Genomic DNA, 26,661 nt, shown 5'->3' with positions numbered 1-26,661 from the left:
GGAAAGGATGCTGTATTTTGTCAAATAGTTTTTCTGCATCTATTAAGAGGATCATATGATTTTTGGCTTTTTTCTTGTTGATAAAATCTATGACACTGATAGATTTGTGAATGTTGAGCCAACCTTGCATCCCAGGGATGAATCCCACTTGGTCATGATGGATAATCCTTTTAATGTACTGTTGGATTCTGTTAGCCAGGATCTTGTTTAGAATTTTGGTGTCCATGTGCATCAGGGAAATCGGTCTGTAATTCTCCTTTTTTATTGGGTCTTTGCCTGGTTTGGGGATCAAGGTAATATTGGTCTCATAGAATGAGTTTGGTAGCTTTCCTTCTGGTTCTATTTTTTGGAATAGCTTTAGGAGAATAGGTATTATTTCTTCTTTGAATGTTTGGTAGAATTCCCCAGGAAATCCATCAGGCCCTGACGTTTTGTTTTTTGGAAGGTGTTTAATCACTGTTTCAATCTCTTCATAATTAATTCGTCTGTTTAAAAAATCAATTTCTTCCTGTTTCAGTGTTGGTAGTTTATGGGTTTCCAGGAAGGCCTCCATCTCTTCCAGATTGCTTAATTTATTGGCATAAAGCTGTTGATAAAAGTTTCTAATAATCCTTCCAAATTAATTGGTGTTGGTTGTGACCTCTCCCTTTTCATTCATAATTTTATTAATTTGGGTCCTTTCTCTATTCTTTTGGATAAGCCTTGTAGTGGTTTCTCAATTTTATTTACTCTTTCAAAGAACCAGCTTCTAGTTCTGTTGATCTGCTCTACTGTGCTCCTGGATTCTAATTTATTGATTTCTGCTCTAATCTTGATCAACTGCTTTCTCGTGCATGGATTAGGCCTGTCCCTCTGTTGCTGTTCCAGGTTCTTGAGGTGAGAATATAAAAACTGCATTTTAGATTTTTCTATTCTTTTGAGTGAGGCTTGGATGGTTGTGTATTTTCCCCTTAGGACTGCCTTTGCAGTGTCACATGGGCTTTGGACCGTTGTGTTTTCATTCTCGTTGGTCTCCATATATTGTTTAAATTGATTTTTGATTTCCTGGTTCATCAAGTCATTTTTGAGCAGGATGGTTCTTAGTCTCCAAGTGTTTGAGTTTTTCCAAATTTTTCCTTGTGGTTCAGTTCCAATTTCAAAGCATTGTGGTCTGAGAATATTCAGGGAATAATTTCAGTCCTTTGGTATCAGTTGAGACCTGTTTTGTGACCCAAAACATGGTCTATTCTTGAGAATGTTCCGTGGGCATTAGAATAGAATGAGTATTCTTTGGTTCTGGAGTGTAGTGTTCTATATATATCTATGAGGTCCAACTCGTCGAATATGGCATTCAAAGCTCTTGTTTCTTTGTCGATTTTCTGCTTAGGTGATCTGTCTATTGCTGATAGTGGAGTATTGAGGTCCCCTACTATTAACGTATTTTTATCTCTATGCCTCTTTATTGTGGTTAAGAGTTGGCTTGTGTATCTTGCTGCTCCCCTGTTCGGGGCATATATATTTATAATTGTCATCTCCACTTGTTGGATACATCCTTTAAGAATAATATAGTGCCTTTCTGTGTCTCTAACTATAGTCTTTAGTTTCAAATCCAATCTGTCTGATATGAGAATTGCTACCCCAGCTTTCTTTTGAGGTTCATTGGCATGAAAGATTGTATTACATCCCTTTACTTTCAGTCTGGATGTATCTTTAGGTTCAAAATGAGTCTCTTGTGGACAGCAAATGGATGGGTCATGTCTTTTTATCCAGTCTGGATCCCTGTGGTGTTTTATGGGAGCACTTAGGCCATTTACATTGAGAATGATTATTGAGAGATATGATTTTAATGATGCCATGTTGCTTGTAAAGTGTTTGTTTCTATAGATTGTGACTTTCTGTTCTGTATCACTCTTGGGGCCTTTTTACTTTTATAGAACCCCCCTTAATATCTCCTGTAGGGCTGGTTTCATCGTTACGAAATTGGTCAGTGACTGGCAATTCTGGTAGGTCTTTATCTCTCCATCAATTCTGAATGACAGCCTTGCTGGATAAAGGATCCTTGGGTGCATGTTTTTCTCTGAAAGAGCTTTAGAAATGCTCCCCCAACCCTTTCTCTCATTCCAGGTCTGTGTAGACAGGTCTGACATAATTCTGATACCTTTGCCTTGGTACGTGAGAAATTTCTTTGCCCTGGCCGCTTTCAATACTGTATCCTTGGATCTAATATTTGCAAATTGCACTATGATGTGACGTGGTGTAGGTTTGTCGTGGTTGAGCTTGGGAGGGGTCCTCTCTGCCTCTTGGACACGAATGTTTGTTTCCCTTGCTAGATTAGGGAAGTTTTCAGCTACAATTTGTTCAAATATCTCTTCTAGACCTCTGTTTTTCTCCACCCCGTCGGGGATTCCGATGATTCTGACATTGGATCGTTTCATTGAGTCCATAATCTCCCGTAACCTACATTCTTGAGATTGGATTTTTTTGAGCCAAGTTTCTATTTTAGCTTTCTCTTCTACTAACCAATCCTCCAATTCGCTGATACGTTCTTCTGCCTCATTCACCCTGGCCGTCAGAGCCTCTAATTTTGACTGCATTTGATTCATAGAATTTTTAATTTCTGCCAGATTCGCTCTCATTTCCGCCCTTAGAGAATCTATATTCTTGTTAATATTTTCGTTAATACTTTTTTCAAGTCTACAAATCATCTTGACCTTTGTTACTCTGAACTCCATTTCTGATAATTTGGTTACATCCATATCCATTAGTTCTGTGGCAGAGGCCACACACTCATTGTCTTTTCTTTGCTGGGGGGGATTTCTCCTTCTCGTCATTCTGATGAGGAGAGGTTGCGGGGTTGCCCAGAGCCCAAATTATTGGCCAGGACCCAGGCAGTGTGCACTTGTTTTATAGGGATCTTAGGGATGTGGACTTCTTGATTTTTCAGCCTGCCTTCTGGGGAGTATCACCTGCTGTGCCGATACTCAGGCAACCTTGTTAGGGTAGAGTGTCCGTGTCCCCTGCGAGTGGGGATGGGGACGGGCACCGTGTGAGCCGGTATTTCCAGGCTTTTGTCCTCTGGTGGCCCACCCTGGCGGTGTTCTGTGCCTCTTCTGAGAGTCAGAGCAGCAGTAGCCGAATCCCAGCCTCTGTCTCAGAACAGAGGGATCATGGACCGGTCTCCACTGGTGTTCTGGACACTTTAACTCTGTTTCTTTTGGTGCTGCTCAACCCTGCAGCATCCTGGGATGTGCGCCCCACACCTGGCGTCCCAGCCCTCACTTCCAGGGCTGGCGCGTCTGTGTCCTTTGTGTTTCTAACACTGCCAGCTGCCCGTCGCCCCTGCGCGCTCCGGAGCTCTCAGTGTGGTTCGCGCACTCTGGAGCTCCAGTTTTCAGACTGGTGGCGCGCGTTCCCCGGCTCACGGTCTCAGTCTCTCTCGCGGGTGCCGGTCCGTGAGTCCGCCCGCTCCCCCATGCAGGTGGCTACCTCTTCCCGGCGCCCGAACGTGGAGGCTCCCTCCCCCTTCCGTTTATCTTCTAATATTTGTGTGTGTTTTCACGGCTCCCTGCTTCATACCTCAATACTCAGCGCTGGAGATGTTCATTTGTAGAGATCCAGATGTATCTTCCTGCGTCTCAGGCTGATTCTGTGGGTGTTCAGGATGGTCTGGTACCTATCAAGCTTGACTCAGGGGACCGGCTGAAAAAGGGGTCCTGTACTCCTCCGCCATCTTAACTCCTTTGACTACTGGTATTGTGTTTTTAATTTCTAATTTCAGTAGCTCATGGCTGGGATAGAAGTAAACAGTTGACTTTTGCACATTAACCTTGTATTTTGCAACGTTGCTGTCAGTGCTTATTGGTTCCAAGAATTTTTTAGTTGATACTTTGGGATTTTCTACATCTTATCTGTGAACAAAGATAGTTTTATGTCTTCCTTTCAAATTTGTATACCTTGTATTTTCTTCTCTTCTAGCATTAGCCAGGACTTCCAGTGTGATGTCGATTAGGAGTTAAAAATGGAAATCCTCTGTTTTGTTCCTCATCTTAGGGGGAAAGCATCTAGTTTTACATCAAGTAATGATGTCAACTGTAGGTTTTTTGTAGATATTCTTTATCAAGGTGAGGAAGTTCCCCTCTATTCCTAGTTTGCTGAGAGTTTTTTCATGAATGGGTGTTGTGTGTGTTTGTTAAATAAACTTTTTATTTTGGGGTAATAATCAGATTTACAGAAAAGTTGGAAAGATAGTAGAGAGAATTTCTATATACTCTTCATCTAGTTCTCCCAAATGTTAGCATCTTATGTAACTGTGGTCCTTTTGTCAAAACTAAGAATAGTATTACTATTAACTAAATTCCAGACTTCATTCAGATTTCAGGTGTTTCCACAGTTGCCCTTCTTTCTGCCTCAGGATCTAATCTAGTGTACCACATTGCAGTTAGGAATCATAGTAAAAGTAAAAAATTGGAATATGAAAAAGTAAAAGATCAGATAGCCTAGTAGCTTCCTAGTTAATTTCTGAATTCCTGAGGGCCCCAGGGGCCCCCTGAGAGTGGTACTGGAGGGGTTTCAGGCCCTTCACCCTGAAAACTTCAATTAGAGCAGCTCTGCTTGGATCTGTTTTATTTGCGTCCATAGTAAGTTTCATTTGCAAAATGAAACTTGATTTTATAGATAAACCAGCTTCATTTATAAGAGGACAAACTGTAAGTCCAAGGTCACCTTGCAAGTCAGTTACAGAGCAACGATTACTCAGTCTTGGTCTTCTGTACTCCCATGGATCATTACTGTGCCTCCTACCTCCGTGATTTTCCTTTTTCCTTCTCTTAAGTATTGCTTTTAGATCAGATGGCTATTAGCAGTGGTAGTTGGCTGGCACTTCTGTTTTCAGTATACCAGTAACCAAACTGAACTTCTTCAAGGTGATACCATAGGCAGGGTCTTTTAGCTGTAAGATCATCTGACGTTGGAGACATGGACAGAAACATTCAGAGCCTCAGGGTCCTCAGTGAAATGGCTTTGACTGTATCTGAATAAAGGTGCTAAAGCTAAAGTGGGGATTTATTATCTGTTTGGTCTTAGATATAGTCCTTTCTTTACTGTAACATTTTATATACATAAATACCTTGTATCCAAGATGATGCTCCAGATACCTTCTTTTTGTTTTTACAGCATTGGATTAAACTGTGCTCTGGGTGCAGCTGAAATGAGACCTTTTATTGAAACAATTGGAAAATGTACAACAGCCTATGTCCTCTGTTATCCCAATGCAGGTGTGTATTTCTAGGGAGTTGCACATGGGGAAATCCACATACACAACGACAAGGGTAGGTAGGGTTAAGAGAGTTTGGCTGTAAGAGTTTGTTTTGTGGCTCTTGGCACATAGTTGACATTCAGTGGCCATTTTCTAAATGAAGAATATTTGGGTCTAGACCAGTGCTTGCCTCTAGACTTGAAGGAACAATTTGACTCAGCCTGAAAGCTTCAGGATTGGACAGAACTTTGGGGGATGAAACCCAGTTACGTAACTGGCTAGAGCCTTGCTTTAGGTGACAGTGCTGGCCATGTGAACGTGGCCAGAGATGAGTGCAAAGAAGAGGAGAGGGAGCCCTTCTCTCTGTTCTGCTGTATTAACAACCTGTGTGTCAGCTTCTTCCTTTCTAAAAGTTAGCACTTCTAGTTTACTATAACGTGTGTGTATGTATTTTAAAGATATTTATGGACAGTTCTCAAACTATCCATTTAGAAATCGGTAATCCATTCTGGATTAGCCAAATTGCCTGGTAAGTGTTTTTGAGCATTTGCTTAGCTACGTAGGGCTAAAAATAATTTTGCAGCTTTCTTTCTCCAAATATGTATATTTTAATGCACAACAAATTTTATTTCCCACAAGGAGTAAGATAACTGGAAGGAGCTAATAAATAAAACAGGAAATTGGTTAATTCGATGCTAAAATTTTACTTGAGAAAATTTATTTGAAAATTTGAACTTGGGAAAATTTATTTGAGAACTGGTTGTGTTTTGCATTTGTTTTTAATTCATATCGCCAGGTACGTAGTAGTCCCCCAACCTCCACCCCCAAGCAGCTAGCAGACAAGATTGGGTATCCTTTGAGGGAAGGGGAGGGGGTTGAAGAAATTCTGTAGTAGTGACTCCTTTCTTTCAAATGGAAGACAAATAGTCTATGTTTATTTGCCTCTGTGATTTTTTTAGGGGGGATGTGTGGTATCTCTGCATTTACTATGTTTAGTATTAACTAATTTGTCTTTGCAAGTAATCACCATTTAATTGTAAATATAAAATTTTGTAACTTTAAAACTACAGCCTCACAAACACTAACCTATTTGTTAAGATGGTTTTCAGTAATGCCTGAAATATGCTTTTTTAGGTCTTCCCAACACGTTTGGTGACTACGACGAGACTCCGCATATGATGGCCACGCAACTAAAGGTTAAGGATGGTCTTTCACTTGGTTTTTTTAAGAGAGAGGAAGTGGAATCTTAGATTTAGAATATTTAGGAGTGGAATTTTCTCCTAAAGAGATCCCAGTGTATATATAACAAAAGCTTAACCACTCTGAATTAAGATGGTAGAGGCAGAGGGAGGGGCTCGCCATCACCGTTTTTCTCCCTGTCTGGCCCTGGCAGTTGTTGGAAAATGCCCAGTCAGGCCAGACCCAGACTAACTGAAACTTGGCTGTCTTCTGCACTCCTCTCAGGTGATGGCCCCCCTCCCCCACTCCACCGCAACCAAACCGCTGGGTGGAGTAGATGTCCTCCTTGCTCCCTGCTGTCGCCTGCACACCTTGTCGCTCACACACCTCCCACCTTTGAATCCCAGGTCATGGGACCATAGTGCCCACTAAGCCTTGGGTCACTTCCTCATTCCTTGAACTTTTAGCTTCTGGCTCACTAGCATTCTCTCCTAAATGATTTCTGACTTCCTTCTTGTGATTTCAGTTCCTTATCTTGTAGATGACCTTCCCAGTAGTCTGACTTCTTGGTTTCTTGACTTCCTGTCTCAATTACTGTCCTTCACGAACTGCTGTGTGGTTAAACCCCAGACCCACACTGTCCAGTATGTAGCCAGGAACTACCATGTGGTTATTGGAGAGTTTGAAATGTGACTGAGGAACTGACTTTTTAGTTCTTTTGTTTTTTTAAAGATTTTATTTATGAATTTGAGAAAGAGCACGATTGGGGGGGCGGGCAGAAGCAGAGGAAGAGGGAGAGGGGGAAGAAGACTCCCCGCCAAGCAGGGTGCCTGATGATGATATAGGGCTTGATCCCAGGACCCTGGGATTATGACTTGAGCCAAAGGCAGATGTTTAACCAGAGCACCCAGGCGCCCCTGAAATTTTAGTTCTTTAAAATTAATTTAAACGTAAAAACTGATGCTCACTTTATGTGTTATTTGATACGCTATCCAGCTCACATTCAATCAGCTCAGCATATGGGTAAAAAAATAGTATGCTAAAGTAGGCAAATGGTTATGTCATTATACTTATAAATGGCGTAAAGGATTTCATAGTATCTGAACTATTTTCTGCTTTTAAACTTAAATCTAGGGCATGTGAAAGCTTTATATTTGGGATTAAGTATGTTTAACTTTCTCTTTATAATGAAAAATTCTTTATTCAGGAAATGTAGATCTCCTGCTGAATTAGTGGAGGTGAGTTTAGAATTCAGATGGGCTCTGTGAAGCTTTTTTTTTCCCTCAATGCAGGACTTTGCTATGGATGGCTTGGTCAATATAGTGGGTGGCTGCTGTGGTACGACACCTGATCACATCAGGTAAGGGTCCCTTCTAAGTACTCTGTCTTTGGTTATGGGACGAATTGTGTCCTCCACCCCCGACATTCATGGGTTGTAGTGCCAACCTCCAGTTCCTTTGACTGTGACTGTATTTGGAGACAGGATCTTTAAAGAGATAACGAAGGTAAGAGGAGGTCATATGGGTAGATGCTAGTCCGGTGTAACTGGTGTCCCTGTGAGAAGAGAGTCGGACACGAGACACACAGAGGAAGGGGCCGAGTTAACCCAGGGAGAAGCCGGCAAAGCCAGAGAGGCCTGAGAGGAGAGCCGCCTGCCCACATCTTGGTCTCAGACTTCTAGCTCCGGAACCGAGAAATCGCTGTTGTGTGCGCTACGTGGCCTGTGGTATTTTATTTTGGCAGCCCAGGCAAACTGGGATTCCTTTATATTGTGAAAAATTCCAAAAACAAAAGTAGAAAAATAATAAAATGAATCTCCACGTGCCTATCATAGACTTTCCATAATTTTCAAGATTTTGCTCTTCTTATTTTGTCTGTTTTACAACTTTGTCGCCTTAGAATATTGTAAAGTAAATTCCAGATATCATGATATTCTATCCTTAAATACCTAACTAATACTCAGAAAATTAAGGAGGGGCAGTGCATATTTCTTGTGGGCAGATACATTAGTTGTCTCATGGAAGGAGAAGATGGTAAGACAACCAGGCACCTTAAGGTCGAGAGACGTCGCACAGTCATGGCTTAACCCACGTTGTTCTGTGACCCTGTGGAGCATGGGGTGTGGAAGAAGAGCCTGGCGACGTCTGTGTTCAAGTCCTTGCCATTCTGTGGCTTGTAAGAGGATTGCAGTGCAGTGGAATGGAGTACAGTTTCAGACTACTTGTAATTTGTTTTTTCTCTACTGTGACTGATGAGCCTGTTTTGGGCCAGTCATCTTACTGTTCTGAGTCTGTTTTTGTGCAGGCGATGTGTCCACTGTCCTGAATTACCTAATATTTCACTGCTTTCGTTGGCTTCTGTGAGAGACTCTGTGAAGAGCCTATGGAATTTTTAAAATATCTTTAAAATAATATCTAAAAGCTATCAATAGTTGAAGGTAGATTTCTTTTTGTGTTTAAGTCTTTAGATCTCTTTTGTTTTTAAGGTTATCTCCTCCTTTTTAAAAAGAGTCGTTTAAAAAAAACCTGTGTGTGTTTCTGTGTATATGTGTCTGTCACCTACCTCTGTGTGTGTGTGCGTGTGTGTGTGTGTGTTTGCTCCTTTTACTTAGGCCTCTGCATGCCGATCTAGGGGGCAGCAGAGTGAGGAGTTAATACTGGCCCTGATAAATTTAGTGCGGTGGCCAGATTTTTCCAGGTTGAACAAAGACATAATTTACTACAGCCACTAAGGTTAAAAAGTGTATACATAACCAAAGCAAATTTTTAAGAGTAATTATCTTGGAGTATTAGTGATGTATTCCTATGGACCCTCCCTACTATGTGCTTTCTGTGCTTGGGGAAAACAGGCCTAAAACACAGGCCTCTGCTCCTGGAACCTACGCTGGTCCTTCTCAGCGAGGAAGCCTTTTTTCTTTTAAACCACTAAGAAGCCAGCACATATTTCATGGAGTAAAGGGCATCTATGGGTTTGGGAAAGAAAGGCAGAGATTTGCTGTTTGCATTTGTGTAAACCGTCGCATATCTCAGTTTCTATCTCTAAGGGCAGAAACTGGTGCAGTCAGTACACAGCAGACTGGGAAAATACAGAAAAGTTAAAGCTGACACATTCATTTTCTGCATTGCTGAGAAAACTAAAAGGCATAACTGTTGCTGCACATTTGGAATTAGATATGTAATTATGTGCATAATTATGTAAAATAGACTTAATTTCATAGCTGGGAATTAGTTTAATTAAATTATTTTATTCTGAATTAATGGATGTAGTGTTTTCTCTTTTAACTCAGGGAGATTGCTAAAGCTGTGAGAAACTGTAAGCCTAGAGTTCCACCTGCCACTGTTTTTGAAGAGCATATGTTACTATCTGGTAAGTGGTAAAGACATGATTTTTATCATTTCAGAATGATAATGTGGGTTGATTTCATGTGTTTATCCTGAGTGGTAGTGATGTATGTGCTAAGCAACTTGTTTCTTAGGTCAGAGAAGCATACCTATTTTTTCTTGCATTTAAATGAATCCTAGTGAAGATCAGCGGTGAGAAATGGGCAGAAGGCACAGGTGCTTTGGCCAGGTAGGGCCCTCCCTTAGATTCAGAGCTCACATGGCCCCGGCTCTATGAGGCGCTGCTCTGACAACGTACCCGCGGCCACAGGCTAACTTTCAGTCGTCGGGCTTGCTGTTAGGGAGAATTCCAGACTGTCGAGCCTCCGTGGTCTGTCCTGACGGCAGCCGCTTCGTAGACGATTGTGCTTCCTTCTGTAACATCACTGTCGCCTCCTCAGATCCGCCCCGTGTTCGGGACTTCACACAGGGGTGTGGTATTGACTCTTCCGTTTGGTGCTCACCAGTCCCAGAGGGTGGGCAGCCTCCCTGTTTGAGAATGAGTTTTGATGTTCAAATAAGGAACATTAAAAAAAGAGTTTATCGTGCCAACCATTAGAAACATAACTTTAAGTTTTATGTTCTCCCCGTAATACTTCAGCGATGTATTCTTAGATAGCATTTCTAAGGAATGTGATAATATATATATATGCATGTATATATGTATGTGTGTATGGAAACAGATTCTTAGAGAACCTGCAAATAGCGCACGTGGGAAATTAGGCACCCTGATAATTTAGAATTTAACGTTTCTCTGAATTGAAGTATTTTTGTTCCTTATGTTCCTCTAAGAAAACTGAAATAAAGTACAAGGGACAGCAAAAGAACACCTACTTTTCTCAGTCAGAAAATATTTCATCGAATTCATCCCAGTGAGTGAGTGTGAAGTTGGGTTAAAAACCCTCTTCAGTCTTCCTTGTTTTCTTTTTATTCTCCAGAAAACAGAGAGTGGTGTGGTAGGTTAGTTTATTTCATCCTTAGGTGTTAAAACTATTGACTGACTGCAGCCAGGGACTAACAGTTAAGATAGTTAGCCTTTGCCACAATTGAAACAAGAAGAGAACCATTTAGAATATGATTTTTATTTTTTTAATTTATTTTTTATTAAGGTTTCATTTATTTATTTGGGAGAGAGAGCACAAGCAGGGGGAGGGGAGAGGGAGAAGCAGACTCCCTGCTGATCAAGGAGCCCAAAATGGGGCTCGATCCCAGGACCCTGGGATCATGACCTGAACCGAAGGCAGATGCTTCACTGACTGGGCTGCCCAGGTGCCCCTAGATATGATTTTTAAAAAGAATTTATATTAAGAATAAAAGAATCCTCTTCTGATTTGAATTTCATGTGCTACTTCTAACTTGCTTTAAAAGTCACCCTCAATCAGATTTTAAAAGAATGATATCAAACATACTCTTTTATAGATTGCGAACTTAAGAAAAATGTAGTTTTTATATGAGACACTTCATGTGTATAACTGATGAGAAGCACTTGGTTCTCATGGGACACGACGCAGGGCCTCTTTAGTATTTACCCGTAGGTACCGTTGTTTGCCTGCCCTGTGAGCCCCGGGATCTGACTAAGGGCTGGGGCCACCCTGAGACTCACATGAAGGGTCACCACCCGTGGGAAGAGATCACAGGACAAAACTGGGAAGGGATAGCCTCCCCAGGCCCTTAAGCAGTCTGGAATACTTCCGTGATTACTCATCTCATATGCATTATTTTCCTCTCCCTGATATTTTGTTCTTCCTCAATCAGTGCTTTGACAAAGGACACAAAAGCCATTTTCTTATTGACAACAACAGCTATGATTGCTGGTGCTAATTTTATGCTTATCAGCGTTCTGTCTCATTTTTACAATAGTGGTATGAAATGTATGAAAAAAAAGTATGAAAAATCATCCTTTTATGTCTTCCATACAATCAGAAGCTATGAGAAAAGTGTTCCTGGGCTGTGCACTGAGACAGCTGGACAGGGCTTTGAACCCGCGGCTGGCTGTCCCTCCATCCTGCCTGTAACCACCCTTGCAAGACCCCCTCGCCTCATACTTTCAATAGAACGAATAGAACAAAAACAGTTAAGGGCTATTTCTGTGGTGTTACTTTACACTGCGTCTCGTTTTTTACCTCCGTGAATGTGTTCGTAATTATAAAGCTGGTATTTGCCCCTCAGTTGACCTGTAATGGGGGAGAAGTTCTGTCCCCTTGTCACATAAGGAGAGAGGTACAGAGAGCCCCGCTTTTCCCAGTGCCAGCTCATGAGTGGGGGCGGCAGCTCCTGTCTCCCAGGGCTCAGCTGGGGTCCTTCCTTGGTTCCCATTCTTCCTTACTGGTTATGGGTTCTTGGCCTCTAGATCAAAGACATAAGGTAAAGCTCTCAACTCATTGCGGTGGGATTACAAAAGCTCACTCCTTACGGCTTCAAGCTGATGTCTGAGTGGACAGCTGCAGAGCCATCCTTCCAATTCTAACTTCAGGGCTTCCGCCCCCACTCTCGGTGCAGTAGGGATATGATGACCGTGTTTCCTTGTTTCTCAGAGCTGGTATGAAATTTTGCACCTAAACTGCTAAGATACTTCTTTTGGGAGTTCTGGCTGTCCATGTAGCTGTAACGTGTAGCCTGTGTTGTGTTTAAATATCCCTGGCGGAGAAGGCCACAGTCCTAATCCCACGTCAGGGATCCTGTCTAGTCCTGTGGGCTGTGCCACAGGAACTTCGTTCTCCTGAAAGCATTTGTTTCTGTCTCTCATGTCATCATATGAATTTTCAGAACGTTTTCAAAATGCTTCTCCTTTTAAGGTCTAGAGCCCTTCAGGATCGGACCGTACACCAACTTTGTTAACATTGGAGAGCGCTGTAACGTGGCAGGATCCAGGAAGTTTGCTAAACTCATCATGGCAGGAAACTATGAAGTGAGCATCTCATTAAGACCCTTGAGGCATCTGCCATGTTTTTGGCTAGACAGCATGTAAATGAGACAGCTCTGCATTCGAGAGTGTTACTAGCAGAGCTCCTGGGGACCGCGAGGAGAACGGTCACGTGTGTCTGCAGCAGGCTGGGCGGGAGGCTGCGGCTTCGGAAGACCGAAGCTGCTGTTAGTAATATTTGTCAAAAAGAGCTGCCTCTGGGATCTGAAAAGGGGTGAGGTGGGAGGGATCCAGGTTCTGGCTGTTTCTATTAACTGTGAAAGAAGTTTAAGAATTTGAGAATACTCTTCCTGTTGGCTTCTCACAAATCCTTCCAGGGACGGGGAAGCCACGAGCATTTCTGGTCACTTCCTCATGACCACATCCAGCAGCTGACTAGTGCGGTGGTCTTGACGCTGCCGGCTCTCGACTAAAATAAACAAGCACACCGAAAAGAAGGAGTAGGCCCCTGCCTTGGAGCATTTACATGACGGGTTAGCCGTAGTATTGCTCAGCTGGGTCACTCTGCAGGTCAGCAAACTCTGATCCCCATAGAGCCTACCCTGAACAGCCAGATAGATTTTTTTTTTCTTATTAAAATAGGAAGTTAAACGTTGGAGGAATTTAGTCTGAGCTTTTATGATGATTTATTTTATCTTCAACTGTCACTTGGAGATTTTGCAAGCTTTAGGAAATAGATTTTCCAGAAACCAGTATCAAAGCAGACTGATTTTTTTTTTAAAGAGTTTATTTATTTATTTGTCAGAGAGAGCAAGCACACAAGCGGGGAGCAGCAGAGGGAGAAGCAGACTCCCTGCTGTGCAGGGAGCCCGATGTGGGGCTCGATCCCAGGACCCTGAGATCATGACCTGAGCCGAAGGCAGACGCTTAACTGACTGAGCCACCCAGGCACCCCAAAGCAGACCGAATTTTAATTACAAAGAAAGGCCCATTTATCATCCTTCATTGAGTTACTAGTTACTGCTCCACGTAGCCCTCGGTGGTGCCCCTCTGCGGCACACGGGCAAGGCTTGCTTAGCTGCTTTGCTGGTTCCTGACAGGTCCCCTCCATCCTGTGCCCTGCATTCCTGCTGCTGCTTGCTGCCACCGTGAGCTCCTGTCACAGTCCTCCCCCAGATCAGAAGCTTTCACAGGGTCACATTTTGTGCAGATGGGAGAACATCCAAACTCCTTAGGCCACCATTCATTTCGCTCCACTGAGACACCAGCCTGCCTTCCCTTCCGGATCTGTCACCGGAACATTCCAGAAGCCTTGCTTCTACATCCATGCCTTTTTTTTCATGTTTGCTCCCCTCTGAAATCCTGATGACTCTTCGTAGTTTTCTTCAATTAGCCATGATTCTATTTACATTTTGATTCTTAGGGTCATTCTATGGTGTCTCTGTGAGCTGTCAGAGTTGATAGATTTGATACCGAGGACAGAGGGCATCTTAGGAAGACGAAAGCGGATGGGAGTGACAATATCTAGCCTTTAGTAAGGTCTTACTACGTGCCAGTCACGGTGTGAGGCACTTTACATCATCACTCACCGAATCCTCACAGATGCATGAGATAGGGACCGTTATTACCCCCATTTCCCCGTGTACATCTGGGGGAAGGTCCACTGCCTGCCTGTTGTTTCACAGCAAGTGGATGAGACCCCGAGTCTACCGTGCTGCCTCTGCCTAGAGGACAGGAGGAGGAGGCAGTGGAATCTGGCAGGCGATCGCTGGGTTCTGACTCTGGTTCTCCTTGAGTTAGTGATCCCTTGAGGCTTTGCGGTTTCACAGAAGGAGCGCTGACCTGTGAAAGAAAGCTGCAGTGCGGATTTTTGCTCACCTTGTACAGATGACTTCATCTTAGTGAGCCCATTTGGGAAGGTTGGACCTCCACGCTTTTACTCGGTAACTCTTCTGGAATAGAAAGGTCAGGTATTCGCATCTCCGCTTTCCAGCTCTTTCTGTCTCTGGTCTCACCGGGTTGCTGGCTGTCTCGCTCTGCTTTTTGCAGTCTGTTCTCCAGGGGCCAGCTGAAGACTCTCCGTCTGAGGTGGCTTCCTCCATTTCAGTCCACAGAGACTGGCCCTCTCCTGTTTTGTGGGCCGTCTCGAGCCTGACTCACCACGGACGGCAGTGCTGCTGTTTGTGCGACCGTGTCCTATGCCCCCAGCTAGATGTAAGCCCTCCAGCCACAGGAATTAGGACACATGCTTTCAATTCTTCATAGTATTTAATACAGTGCTGATGCTGCAAAAACATTTTTTCGATGTGCTGAATTTTATTGTGATCTTTTCCTGTGTAACCTTGGGTCATGACAAATGGTCTTTCCTTGTGGCATATGCCAGAGGGTCTCATGCCTGCTCTGTCACAACGTTTGCTTAAAATTTCGATGTGGTTTTCTCAAGCTAAGGAAAAATTAGGACAACATCAGAAGCTACTGTTGATTTTGTCCCTTTTTATTTTATTACATTACAAAGTGTACAGTGAAACCCTACAATAAACTGTCTTATCAGTTAGTTCAAAAGCATTATGGAACATGTGTATTTTGCCCAGCATTGTTCAGAGGAGAGCAGGAGAAACCTAAGACCTTTGCAGAGTCCCAGGCACTTACACTCTGTTTTGAGGCGTAAGAAATCATGAAATCCCCAGGAAGCGATGATCTCATAAACCACAGTGTTGTTAGGAAGTTACAGAGGCAGCAGGTCATTGTGGAATAAGCAGTGTTTCCCACCCAAAGTGTGTTCTCCGGAACACTGAGCCTACAGGATATTCCTTCAGTGGTCACAAGTGGGAAGTGCTGTGTATTCTGTTCTTGGGTATTTACAGTGTGTGACAGTGTATTAACGGATTTGAAAAGCCTTCCCATATAAAAACCTGCTGGATTTTATTTGACTCCTGTTTCATGTAACTCTTACCAACAGCCTGCAACATGCTTGGCATGTCTCGGCAAGGACTGAAGAGTCACAGAAGTTTTGGATGGTTTCTCTGAGGACTTTTTTGGAGGAGCTGGGGCTTGAGCTGGGTCCTAAACAGTATAGAAGGGAAGGGGATTATATCCCAAGCAGAGGGGACAACGTGATCTGTGACCCTGAAGTGGAAATAGATGTGGCTGGCTGAAGGGGACCAGGAGGAGCAGAGTGGGGTCAGGTCACAGAGGGCCTTCAACGCCAGGCTGGGGGAGTTGGGCTTCTTTACGGTAGGAAGACAGAGCCTTTGTGGATTCTGAGTCATGAACTGATGGGAGGAGGAGGCATGGAAGAAAGGCCAGTGGTCAGAGTGTGATGACAGATGGGAGGAGAGCAGTTCCGGACTCGGGGAGGCTGGTTCATCAGTCCGATGTGAGAGGACTGCTGGCGTGGTAGGGATGACTTCTGTAGCCTTCTCTTGAGTCACCTTCTCCTAATGCTGCCGCCTCTGGCATTCTTCCGTCAGGAAGCGCTGAGTGTTGCCAAAGTGCAGGTGGAAATGGGAGCGCAGGTGTTGGATATCAACATGGATGACGGCATGCTGGACGGTTCCAGTGCAATGACCAGATTTTGCAACTTCATTGCTTCCGAGCCCGACATCGCCAAGGTTGTACAAAATGGGGGGATTTCCGTGCCCTCATGTGTCACTCATTTAACTTTGTCATGTGTCCCGGGGTCTGTCGTCTCACACCCTGCCTTTCTGTTTTCCTATAGTGAAAGCCCAACGGTTTCTGTTTGTCACTTTCTCCCCTAATGGTAGCCTTTTGATATAAGCCAGAGAGAGCTGTGACTTACAGTCAGCTCTCTCCAAGGCTTCTGGAATTGTTCACAAGAATTGAGTTTCCTCTGATGTCTGGACGGACTGAGAACCTGCTTCCCACGTCATGAAGGATACCCTTGCCTGTCCTCCCAAGATGTTAGTTCCATTCTGAGCACAGGGGGGCTCAGGCAGTTCTTCCTTATCGCGGGAGGAAGAGACCTTCTGGGGCTTATCACAGTAAACAAAATTATAAAACGAGATTAAATCAATGCCTATATGTCAACTTTTACATTAGTTCTTTAAAAGATGAAAGTAAATCTGTGTGTCCAGTTCTTCAAAATTTTTTTAGGTGGATTCTAAAATCTTTAGAAATTTTACTTTGTTTCTCTACCATTGAATTTGTGATGAGAAGTGATTTGTGAAGTTCTTTTTTAAAGACACTTCCTAGTGCTTTGAAAGATGGGGCTGTCAGTGTTTCATTAGGCCTTCAGCAAATGCTTAAGTTAGACATCTTGCGGTAAGCAGTGGATTACATTAACCCATCTTTCATGTGTGTCAGTAAAAAGCCTCATCACTCCTCTGGGAGTAAATATTTTGAGAATTTAAGGTGCGGAGAAGCCAAATGACTTGTTCCCAGTCTGTCAGAGTCAGAGGGGGAGCAGCTGTTCATCAGCTGAGCTGTGGGAAAGGGGCTCTGCCAGGAGCTGGGAGACTCTTATGGTCCCTGGCAAGTCAGCTGACTATTGACCGGAGTTTCCTTCCTCTGCCCCGAAGTGGGAGCAGTCGTACCTGCAGTGTCTGACTCTCGAACCGTGAAGATAAAAGTGCCTTCACTGTGAACAGCCTTGTGTAACTTATGACATTATTAATTGTTTCGTAATTTTTTTCCACTATCTTTCCTGGATTGGACCTCCTACCAAAATTTAATTGACCGAATTATGAACAGCTTGAGTCGAGCATCAAAAGGGGTGACTAGCACGTTTTCACTAGCAGAGTTGGGACAGCAGACTCAGCCAGTGCTTTAAAACACGGGCCTGGAGTGGCAGTGGTGATTGACCCCGTTCCTTGCACGCCTGTCGTTACTAGTATGCTAGGAAAGGGTAGAACCGAAGCATCCCTTGTTCCCTTGCGCTCTCTCTCCTTTGGAGGCGTGGCCTGAGGAAGAGCCGACTGCCCTGGGAACCTCTCCTTGAATTCTCCTGCACTGCCCTCTCTGTGCCACGGGTGGGGTCTGGTGCCCCTGAAGCAGGGTTTCAGGACAGCTCTGCTCCTCTCCTGTGCTCACGTTCCCCACACTTCGTGTCGTTATTTGTTAAATCATTTATCTTACAAAGCTTGGGCAAGCCAGGGAGCTGCCTGCTCTGTCATTGTCCCCGGGTCTAGTGTGGGGCCTAATGTGGTTGTCACTTAATTATATATGTACTGAGTGACTTAAGCAATGGAGCTTAGATCAGCCACCCTGTTTCATTTCTGTGCTTGGCTCTAGTCCTGCCTCGAAACCCTTACTTTTGCCTTTCCTTGAACAGAGGCATGAATGCATGGAGACTGTTAAAAATGAACCTGTTCTCATCTGCATTCCTACTTTGTCCGTTATTGTAGTATGTATTATATGATGAACACATTTATTAAATATTATGTCTTTTCCTTTCTAAGAGTAAATCTTTGTTTGCTTGTTTGTTTTTTGCAGTCAGGCACTTGATTTTCTAAAGGGAAGATTGGATTTGAATAACTTGGCTGGAGGGCTGTTCCCGAGGGTGTGAGGCCAAATCTTAATCCCAGAGTCAGAGCAGGGATACCAGAATCCTGTTTGAGGTGTAGGCACTGGAAGGTGTAAACTGATGTTGAAGCTGGTGAACTGAGCTCAGTGATTTCGTCCTGGTGTTTAGCTGTGAGCTTTGATTTGTAAATTTCTGGCTCATGCATGGGGTCTCCTGAAGGACTAGAATCACTCCAAGTATTCTGGGCTTTAAAAGATCAAGTACATTAAAATCCTTTTTCTGCCACACTACTATTATTTGCATAGTGTTTCCTTAAATAAGAAATAAGGACTGTTTGAGAGCCGACCCTTGGAAGGGAATCCATGTTGACTTGTGATTTTTCCGTGATTCTTCCCGCCCCTCTGATCTAGGTGCCCTTGTGCATCGACTCTTCCAATTTTGCTGTGATTGAAGCCGGCTTGAAGTGCTGCCAGGGCAAGTGCATTGTCAACAGCATTAGCCTGAAGGAGGGAGAGGAAGACTTCTTGGCGAAGGCTAGAAAGATTAAGAAGTTTGGAGCTGCTGTGGTGGTCATGGCTTTTGATGAAGAAGGACAGGTGAGTGATTTCTTTGAATCTTGCTCCATGGCGTTCCCTGGGCAAGACGGAGCAGTGGAAGAGAACAGAGTCTGAAACAGCCATGTCAACACCATAAATGCCGTGTGTGTACATACATACACACACATGCACATCATACACACATACAGACACTTGTCTCCACGTATGTATGTGAAAATTGGGTGTGTAGTAAAGTCGTTATATTGGTGGAGAAAGGAGTTGTTCAGTAAGTGCTATTAGAATGACTGGCTGTGCATTTGGGAGAAAATAAAGTAGAGCCCTATTCCCACATCTACTAAAATAAAGTCTACGTCGGTGAACGATTGAAATGTATAAAACAAAATTCTAAAGAGTATATGGGCAAATACCTAAGCTTGGGAGGCCTGAAGGAAAATTAATAGAGCTATCGGCATGGGCCTGTAACACTTTCCCTGGTGAAGGGCATAGTGTTACCTGCAGCATGAATAGGAGCTGCGGGTCAGTGTCCCCAGTAGGCAGCGTTTCTGTAAATCAGAAAATAAAGCACCCAGATCAATGCAGAAGAAGATAAAGGAAATGAAGAAGCAGCTTATAGAAAAAGAAATGCAAATAGCCAATAAACCTATGAGAAGATACTATATTTTGTAGTGGTTAAAGATAGGAAAAAGGAAGCATTAAGGAGATATTTGTTTCTTTCCAGTGAAAGATTGGCACCTGGCACCTCTCATAATGTCTCTGCCATGGAGTCAGGGAAACATGATGATAGTCAACCAAGGGATGGGTGTGCAGGGATTATATTGTACTGTGGCTGTATTACTTTTTTAAAGATTTATTTATTTATTTTAGAGAGAAAATGTGAATGGGGGAGGGGCAGAGGGAGAGGGAGAGAATCTTAAGTAGACTCTCCACTGAGCTCGGGGCCTGATGTGGGGCGATCTCATGACCCTGAGATCATGACCTGAGCTGAAACCAAGAGTTGGATGCTCAACCGACAGAGCCACCCAGGTGCCCCTATTGTTGCTATATACGTCCTGTGATTTTTATCACTATTTTTGTGTTTATTCAATATTTTTTAAAAAACAATGAAAAAACTCCATTTCTTATGAATCAGCCCCCTCTGGGAATCTCATAATGGGCTCATATGTAAGGGTATGTGTTCACACTTATTGTAGCTCTGTGCCAGCAAAAAATGGGAAATACTCTGAATGTTTTTTAATAGGGGAATGCTTAAATTTTTACTACATGCCACATAATACTGTGTACCAGGTAAGAAGAATGAGGTGATGGAGCCATGGATACAATATATCGAAAAATGGAAACAAAACAGATGACACGATTCTGGTTTTATTTAATAAAGAAAGAATTAGATGGGTGTATGTGTGTCTGTATAAGCAGAGAAAAAATTGCTAGTTAATTGGAGGGTAGGGATGGTTTCAGATGGGGACATAGTGACTTCTTATTTTATATAATTGACAAGCGGTGGGATTATATGTGCTTTTTCTTTCTCTGCTTTTTGTATTTTTAGAATAAAATTGTTGGTAACTAAACGATTATTGCATTTGTACAAAAGATGTATTTTGTACAGGAGAGAAATTCAGATAATCCAGAAGAGTCCAGAAGAGAGAATTTCGGTAATGAACGGGTATTGAACTTTTACTCATACCAAGCAGGCACACTTCAGAGGTTCAGTCAGCTTTTCCTCCCAACGTATAAATGTTGGGTGTGTAGTAGTAGTTTTGTATTCCGTGCACTTGAGTCACCGTAGTCGCACAGGTAGCAAGCAGGAGTGCTAGGATTTGAGCCTCGATCAGCCATCCTTCACCAGAGTCCGTGCTAAGTGGTTGGGTCTGTCAGGGAAGAGTGGCTCTTTTAGAAAAAGGGGTCTCATAAAACCCCTCTGAAGAGGGAACATTGAGCACCTGAGTAAAACCAGAAAGCCGCGTGGACATTTAGGGAAAGAGGAGGAGAAGCTCTCAAAAATGGAAAATTTGTACCATGGAGTTTGCATTGGCCCTTCTGGAACTCTTGCCCTCCCTTGGCCGAATGCTGGCATGTTCCCGTCTCAGTAAATGGGAGCTGTAACTCCCATCTTTCCTGGGTGCGTTAGATTCCGGCGTTAGATGGTTTCCTTAGTCTGCTCGTGAATAAAACGATGGTGGTTTCGGATTTCTTAGTGGAATGAATGTGGTCAGCGAATACCCTGATTCATTCAGCTGTTTACCCCTACGCAGTGGCTTTCCTCATGCATCTGTGGAAGTGGGGCTGCAAGGTCAGAGGGCGCGCGCGTGGAACATTCGGGCCCACGCTGTGAAATCGTGCTTCTGCGAAGTTGTTACCCCGTCCTCTTCCACTGCTAGTTCTGTGTGGTGGGATCTTCGGACATAATTTTTATTTTTCCCTCAGATGTCTGTGTGGGTGGTTACAGAGACACATAGTTCTGTGTGGCTCCTTAGGAAAAACAGAAGCCCCCAGCCCTCCAGACCCCCAGAGGCGCCCGCTGTCAGCTTTCTCATCTGCTCGTAGCATTTGCCTCTTTATCTCCAAATCCCAGTCTCAGCTGTTAACGCGTTGCTTCTCTGTAGTGGCGACCGATTTGGCGTTTTTACTCTCCTCTGCCCCCACTTCACACATCTTTCCTTTCCTCCCCGCCACCCTGGCAATACAGTTAATTTTCGTTGCTCCCATCACTAAGCAGCGTACAAGCTGAGACAGTGTGCGACAGCTCCTGTCCTTTCCTGCACCCTGAGGTCAGACTTCTGTCTGCTTTGTTTCTTGCAGATTCTGTGTTCAGAATACCCCCTGCTTGTGTACTTTTCCGACATCCAGTGTATCCAGGCACACTCAGGAAGCGGTCATTTTGATTTCTTGGAAGAGTTCTCCCTGCCGGTCTTCTGACATGGTCTGGAAGATTGTAGACTGGCTGCCCAGCGGGCCCCTGAGCCGCCATCCTAGGGATTCTTCCTGCTCCTCTCTTGGGTTTTAGATCTCATGATGTCCTCCTTCTTGGCTTAATCTCTCTTTTGGTGGAGTGCGTGCTCTGTCAGCTGCCTGGGAAAGAGAACGTGGCATCGGAGTACAAACTTGAAATCACTTGAATTCAAAGTGATTTCTCTGGTGCTCTTCTAGCCCTTAGTTCTTTTTTGCAAAACCTATTTATGTTCCCTCTTTCTGGATGCTTCTTGGACCTTCTATGTCCCTGGTGTTCTGAAATCGCTTGACGATGAGCTGTAACATCTGTGATGTTGGGCACTCATTGGGCCCTTTCATCTGGGAAACTTGCGGCCACATTTGTAGAAAGTTTTCTTGAATGGTTTCATCTTCTCTTTTGGCATATGTGGCATTCAGATATTAGATGTTTTGGAAAGATTGCCTAATTTTCTTTTCCTTCCTGTTTTTTCAGCTCTAGCATTTTGCTCTGCCGAATGTGAGATTTCTACACCTACATTTATTCTCCAAACCCTCTGTTGAGTCTTATTTCTTCTTTTTCTAGGAGCTCTTTTTTTTGTTGTTGCTGTTATCTAAGTGTTCTTTTAAAAATTGATATGGAAATCTGTTATGTTTGATGGAGGCAGATGCTGGCCTTAATTCTTTCAAATATATCTTGAGCACCTAGTGTGTGTCAGGCCCTGGGGAGATAGCAGCGAAAAACCTAGTCTCTGCCCTTGTGCAATTTATATTCTTGGAGGGCAAAAACACAGATCACGCACATCATCCAGCGTATATCGATATGTGGTAGATTTCCTTGGGAATAATTTGTACATGGATGGGATTTAAAGCCGTGAGACTGACTCTAACCAAAGGAATGACTGTGGAGCAGAGGTCCTAGGACCAAATGCATCTTGGAGCTGCAGTGCTCAGAGCTGGGGAGAAGAGGACACACCATCATCATCGGGAGGATTTGAGGAGGAGCAGCCTGTTTGGTAGGAGAGGAACCAGAAGACAGGGTTCATTTGGAAGCCAAGAGAAGAACAAGCTTCAAGAAAGGCATGATCTATTCTAAAGAGCTGTGGTAGATCAGGTTGGATGAGACAAAGAATTTGTCATTGGGTTTAGAAATGGGGTAGTTTATGATCTTGCTGTACTGTTTCCAAGGAGATGAAAGCCCGATTAGAGTAGGTTCAAGAGAGAATAGGAGAATTGGAGGCAACAGGTGTAAACAGCCTTTTTTGAGGAGTTTTGTTGTAAAAGAGAACAGAGAAATAGTGGAGAAATAATCTATACCAGAAATGGATAGGAGGTTAAGGAAGGGTGTGTCTGTGTGTCTGTATGTCTCTATGTGTGTCTGTGTATATGTATGTGTGTCTCTGTGTGTGTGTATGTATGTGTGTCTGTGTGTATGTCTGTGTGTGTCTGTGCGTATCTCTGTGTCTCTGTGTGTATGCATGTGTGTATATGTCTGCATATGTGTGTCTGCGTGTGTATGTATGTGTGTCTGTGTGTATGTATGTGTGTCTCTCTGCGTGTGTATGTGTGTCTGCGTGTGTATGTATGTGTGTGTATCTGTGCGTGTCTGTGTGTGTATGTCTGTGTATGTATTTGTGTCTGTGTGTCTCTGTGTGTGTATGTATGTGTGTGTGTGTATGTATGTGTATGTATGTGTGTGAGAGAGAGGATGGAGGATGTGACAGTATGCATGTGTAAACTGATGGTGGGGATAATCTGGTAGGGAGGGCAGACTGATGCCAGAGAAAGGGGGCGCTTGCTAGGTCCACGACCTTGTAGGTGGAGAGGGACGGCACTCAGCCTGCTAGTGGAGGGGAGGTAGTTCGCTCACACAGCGGGAGAGAAGGTGGAGTATAAGAGTGCGGATCCAGAAGCACGCTGGGCGGTGTGCTGGTGGGAGTCTGTAATCGCTTCTGTTTTCCCAGTGAAGGTAGGAAGCAAGGTCAGCTCTGAGATGAGAACGCAGTGTTGTGTGCTGTCCTGGAGTTCCTGGCTCAGTGGGCCAGGGGTGAGACCTGGCTTCAGTAATTTTTTTTTTCAAATTTTAAATTCCAGTATAGTTAACATACAGTGTGACATTAATCTCAGGTGTGCAGTACAGCGATTCAGCAGTTCTCTGCATGACCTGCTGCTCGTCACGACCCACCACCTGTTTCACTCATCCCCCAACCCCCACCCCTCCGGCGACCATCAGTTGATTCTCTGTAGTTAAGAGTCTGTTTCTTGGTTTGGCCTTCTCTCTTTTTCTTTTGCTCGTTTGTTTTGTTTCTTAAATCTAGCTTCAGGAGTTTTAAAACTGTAGAGGTGATGTATACTCTGGCGGAAAACCACCAGCGGAGTGGGTCTCGGTCCTCATAGCAACCACCTGGTGTAGCTGTCGTCCCATTTTACAGTGAGCCAAGGTCAAATGGCTAGGACAAGCTGGAGCCAAGTTTGGATCCCTGCTCTGCCAGTTTGAAGACTGATGCATGTTTCCAAGTCCTGTGTAATCCCCATGCTTTATCTGTTAGCGTTGCGTAGTGTTCGATCCTGTCTGAGAACAAGCCTTCCCAATTTAGATTTGAATGTGACTATAAATAAAAAGCAAGTGTAGGGAAAAGTTTTTTAACTTGCCAGTTATGAAAGAATACAGATTAGAGCAATATTAAGGTAGTGTTTTATCCATACTAAGTTACTAAAAGTAAACTTAAAAATGATCCCGATCTGTGCTGGTCCAGCAGTAGTAAACAGAAAGCTTTACTCATTCTAGACCGTAGCATCAACTGGACGGCCCTTTTGAAAGACACCATAATACCTGCCAAGATATATAAAAATGTTCCTACCCTTTGAGCTAATGATCTCATTTCTGGGAAATTATCCCAATAAAAGAATTCAACAGCATAAGAACGCTATATATGCAAAGATTTTTCACCAGCTTTATTGAAGAAAAAAGCAACCTAAATGCCCAACTGGAGAGAAATGCTAGCTTAGGTTACATCATTCTGTTGGAGTATTATTCAGAGTATCCAGATAGTAATTATGAAGATTATGGAGCAGGATGGCAGTGCTTATAAAATATAAATAAAAAATATAAAACTGAAAATTACTTAGACACCGTGTGTATGACTACTTAAAAACATTTGCTAAAGATGGGAAGAAAATGCTGAAAAGGGAAGTAATTGCTAGAGTAAGGTGGTAGAACTGAAGATTCCTTTTAAATACTGCTTTTCCTATTAGAAAGTAATTTTTCTACTGGACTATAGACTTAAATGCTCACTGCAGGATTGCGGTAATAAGCAGTTATAAAGAGCAGAATTACAAAGAGCAAAACAAAAAACTCATGTATTTGCAAAGCTCAGAACCCAACAGTCTGGAGATTTGGTATAAAGGCGTGTCTTCTGTCGATGAGTTCTCATCACGCTGTTGGGTGTCACCCTCAGTTGAGAACCAGAATTCGCTTTGCATGCGTGACACGGTTGCTTCTAAGGAGAAGGCCACTCTCTCAAATGGAAAACCACTGTTGCTACTGAACAGAGCAGAGGAGCTCACGCCTGCTTTTGTTGCAGTATCTGGTTGCCGTTTCAGTTCAGGTTTATGATTCATGTTGCAATGAAAACTGCCAAGTCAAAGCCATATGTGGCAGAGGGGACTGGCCCTGAAACTTCCGGAATAAAAGGCGAATAAGGAAGCATTTGTGTGTTTTTTGTTGATGTCAGTAGTTTTGATTGCCTGTTATTTTTTTTTTTTTTTAAGATTTTATTTCAAAGAGAGAACGCAAGTGGGAGGCGGGGCAGAGGAGAGGGAGAGAGAGTTCCAAGCAGACTCTGTGCTGAGCACAGAATCCAATGCAGGGCTCGATCTCATCACACCAAGATCATGACCTGAGCCGAAATCCAGAGCCGGATGCTTAATAACCGCCTGTTATTTTGACTAACAAAATACTGAACACCTTTATCATTGAAATTTCTATGGCAAAGTAACTTTATTCCTACTTACTTCTAGATTTAATTTTCTTTCCTAATTGAAATGATTATTTTATATGATAATTTTTGATAATGTAAGATTTCTTAGAAATGTAATTATCACATGATAGAATGGGCTGTATCTTTGACTTATGCAAACTATATAAAAAGAAGAATCAATATTCTATAAATGCATCCATTATGTTCAACAAATTTTCCTATTTTAAAATGATCTGAAAAATAATTTTCCAATTTATGGAGAAATAAACCCCCATTGGGATATTGATTAAAATTTAATTAACCGTAACCTAAAAATAATGCTATCTTGGCAATATTCAGAGTTGTCATTCAGGAGCGTGATGTGTCTTTCCAGTTACTGGTAATCGGGTTTTATAGTTGTTCTTAAATAGGAAATCTCAGGAACGTTCCTAGGTGTGTTGTGTTGCTTTGTTGTTGTTGTGACAGGCTTATTTTTCTTTTTGTAAATATTTTCCCTTTGGTAGTGATTTTTTAGGTTTTTGTTTGGTAACAGCCTCTTTATTAAATTTAGATAAATTGATACTGTTTTTCAGTTGAATGTCTTGTATTTTCCAGGAAAATATGCACCATGGTATCATAAATAGTTTTAGGAAATGGAAGTAATAGTTGTTAACATTCCCTTTGTTTTCACCGTGCTAAGGGCAGTTGGACCACACCTAGGAGCTGATTCTTACGCCTTCTCCTCTGATCCTCTGAAAATCCAACCTGTGTTTCTGCATTTCAGGGGCCTCCTTTTTAGTGGCTCTAGAGAGTCCCCACTCCTTGGCTAAGCTTACATGATTGTATCTATTCTTGGGCCTTTCTTTATAAGATGGACTGTAGATCTTAAATTATTTTTTAAGTTTCTTTCTTTATTTAAGTAATCTCCATACCCAATGTGGGGCTCGAACTCACGACCCCAAGATCAAGAGCTGCGTGCTCCTCTGATGGAGCCAGCCAGGCACCCCAGATCTTAAACTCTTTGTGGGAAAGAGACTTCTCCAGATGACCCCCGGAGGTGGGAGTGCATGCAGAGATGAGAGGGGG

General features: G+C 43.2%; 1 protein-coding gene across 2 annotated transcripts in view; it reads left to right on the top strand.

Annotated features, from left to right (window-relative positions):
• MTR (5-methyltetrahydrofolate-homocysteine methyltransferase) overlaps positions 1-26,661 on the top strand; it is a 118,630-nt gene that overhangs the window by 42,213 nt on the left and 49,756 nt on the right. For both annotated transcript variants that reach the window (XM_040623799.1, XM_040623800.1), the window contains exons 9-15: positions 5,152-5,252; positions 6,368-6,429; positions 7,705-7,772; positions 9,699-9,778; positions 12,588-12,700; positions 16,126-16,266; positions 18,548-18,733. In XM_040623799.1, the coding sequence (XP_040479733.1) occupies positions 5,152-5,252; positions 6,368-6,429; positions 7,705-7,772; positions 9,699-9,778; positions 12,588-12,700; positions 16,126-16,266; positions 18,548-18,733 (751 nt within the window). The remainder of the gene's footprint in view (positions 1-5,151; positions 5,253-6,367; positions 6,430-7,704; positions 7,773-9,698; positions 9,779-12,587; positions 12,701-16,125; positions 16,267-18,547; positions 18,734-26,661) is intronic.

The sequence above is a fragment of the Ursus maritimus genome, unplaced genomic scaffold, assembly GCF_017311325.1.
Source record: "Ursus maritimus isolate PB19 unplaced genomic scaffold, ASM1731132v1 scaffold_7, whole genome shotgun sequence".
Lineage (NCBI taxonomy): Eukaryota > Metazoa > Chordata > Mammalia > Carnivora > Ursidae > Ursus > Ursus maritimus.
Note: the sequence above shows the minus strand (reverse complement) of the source record. Positions and strands in the feature narration are given on the sequence as shown.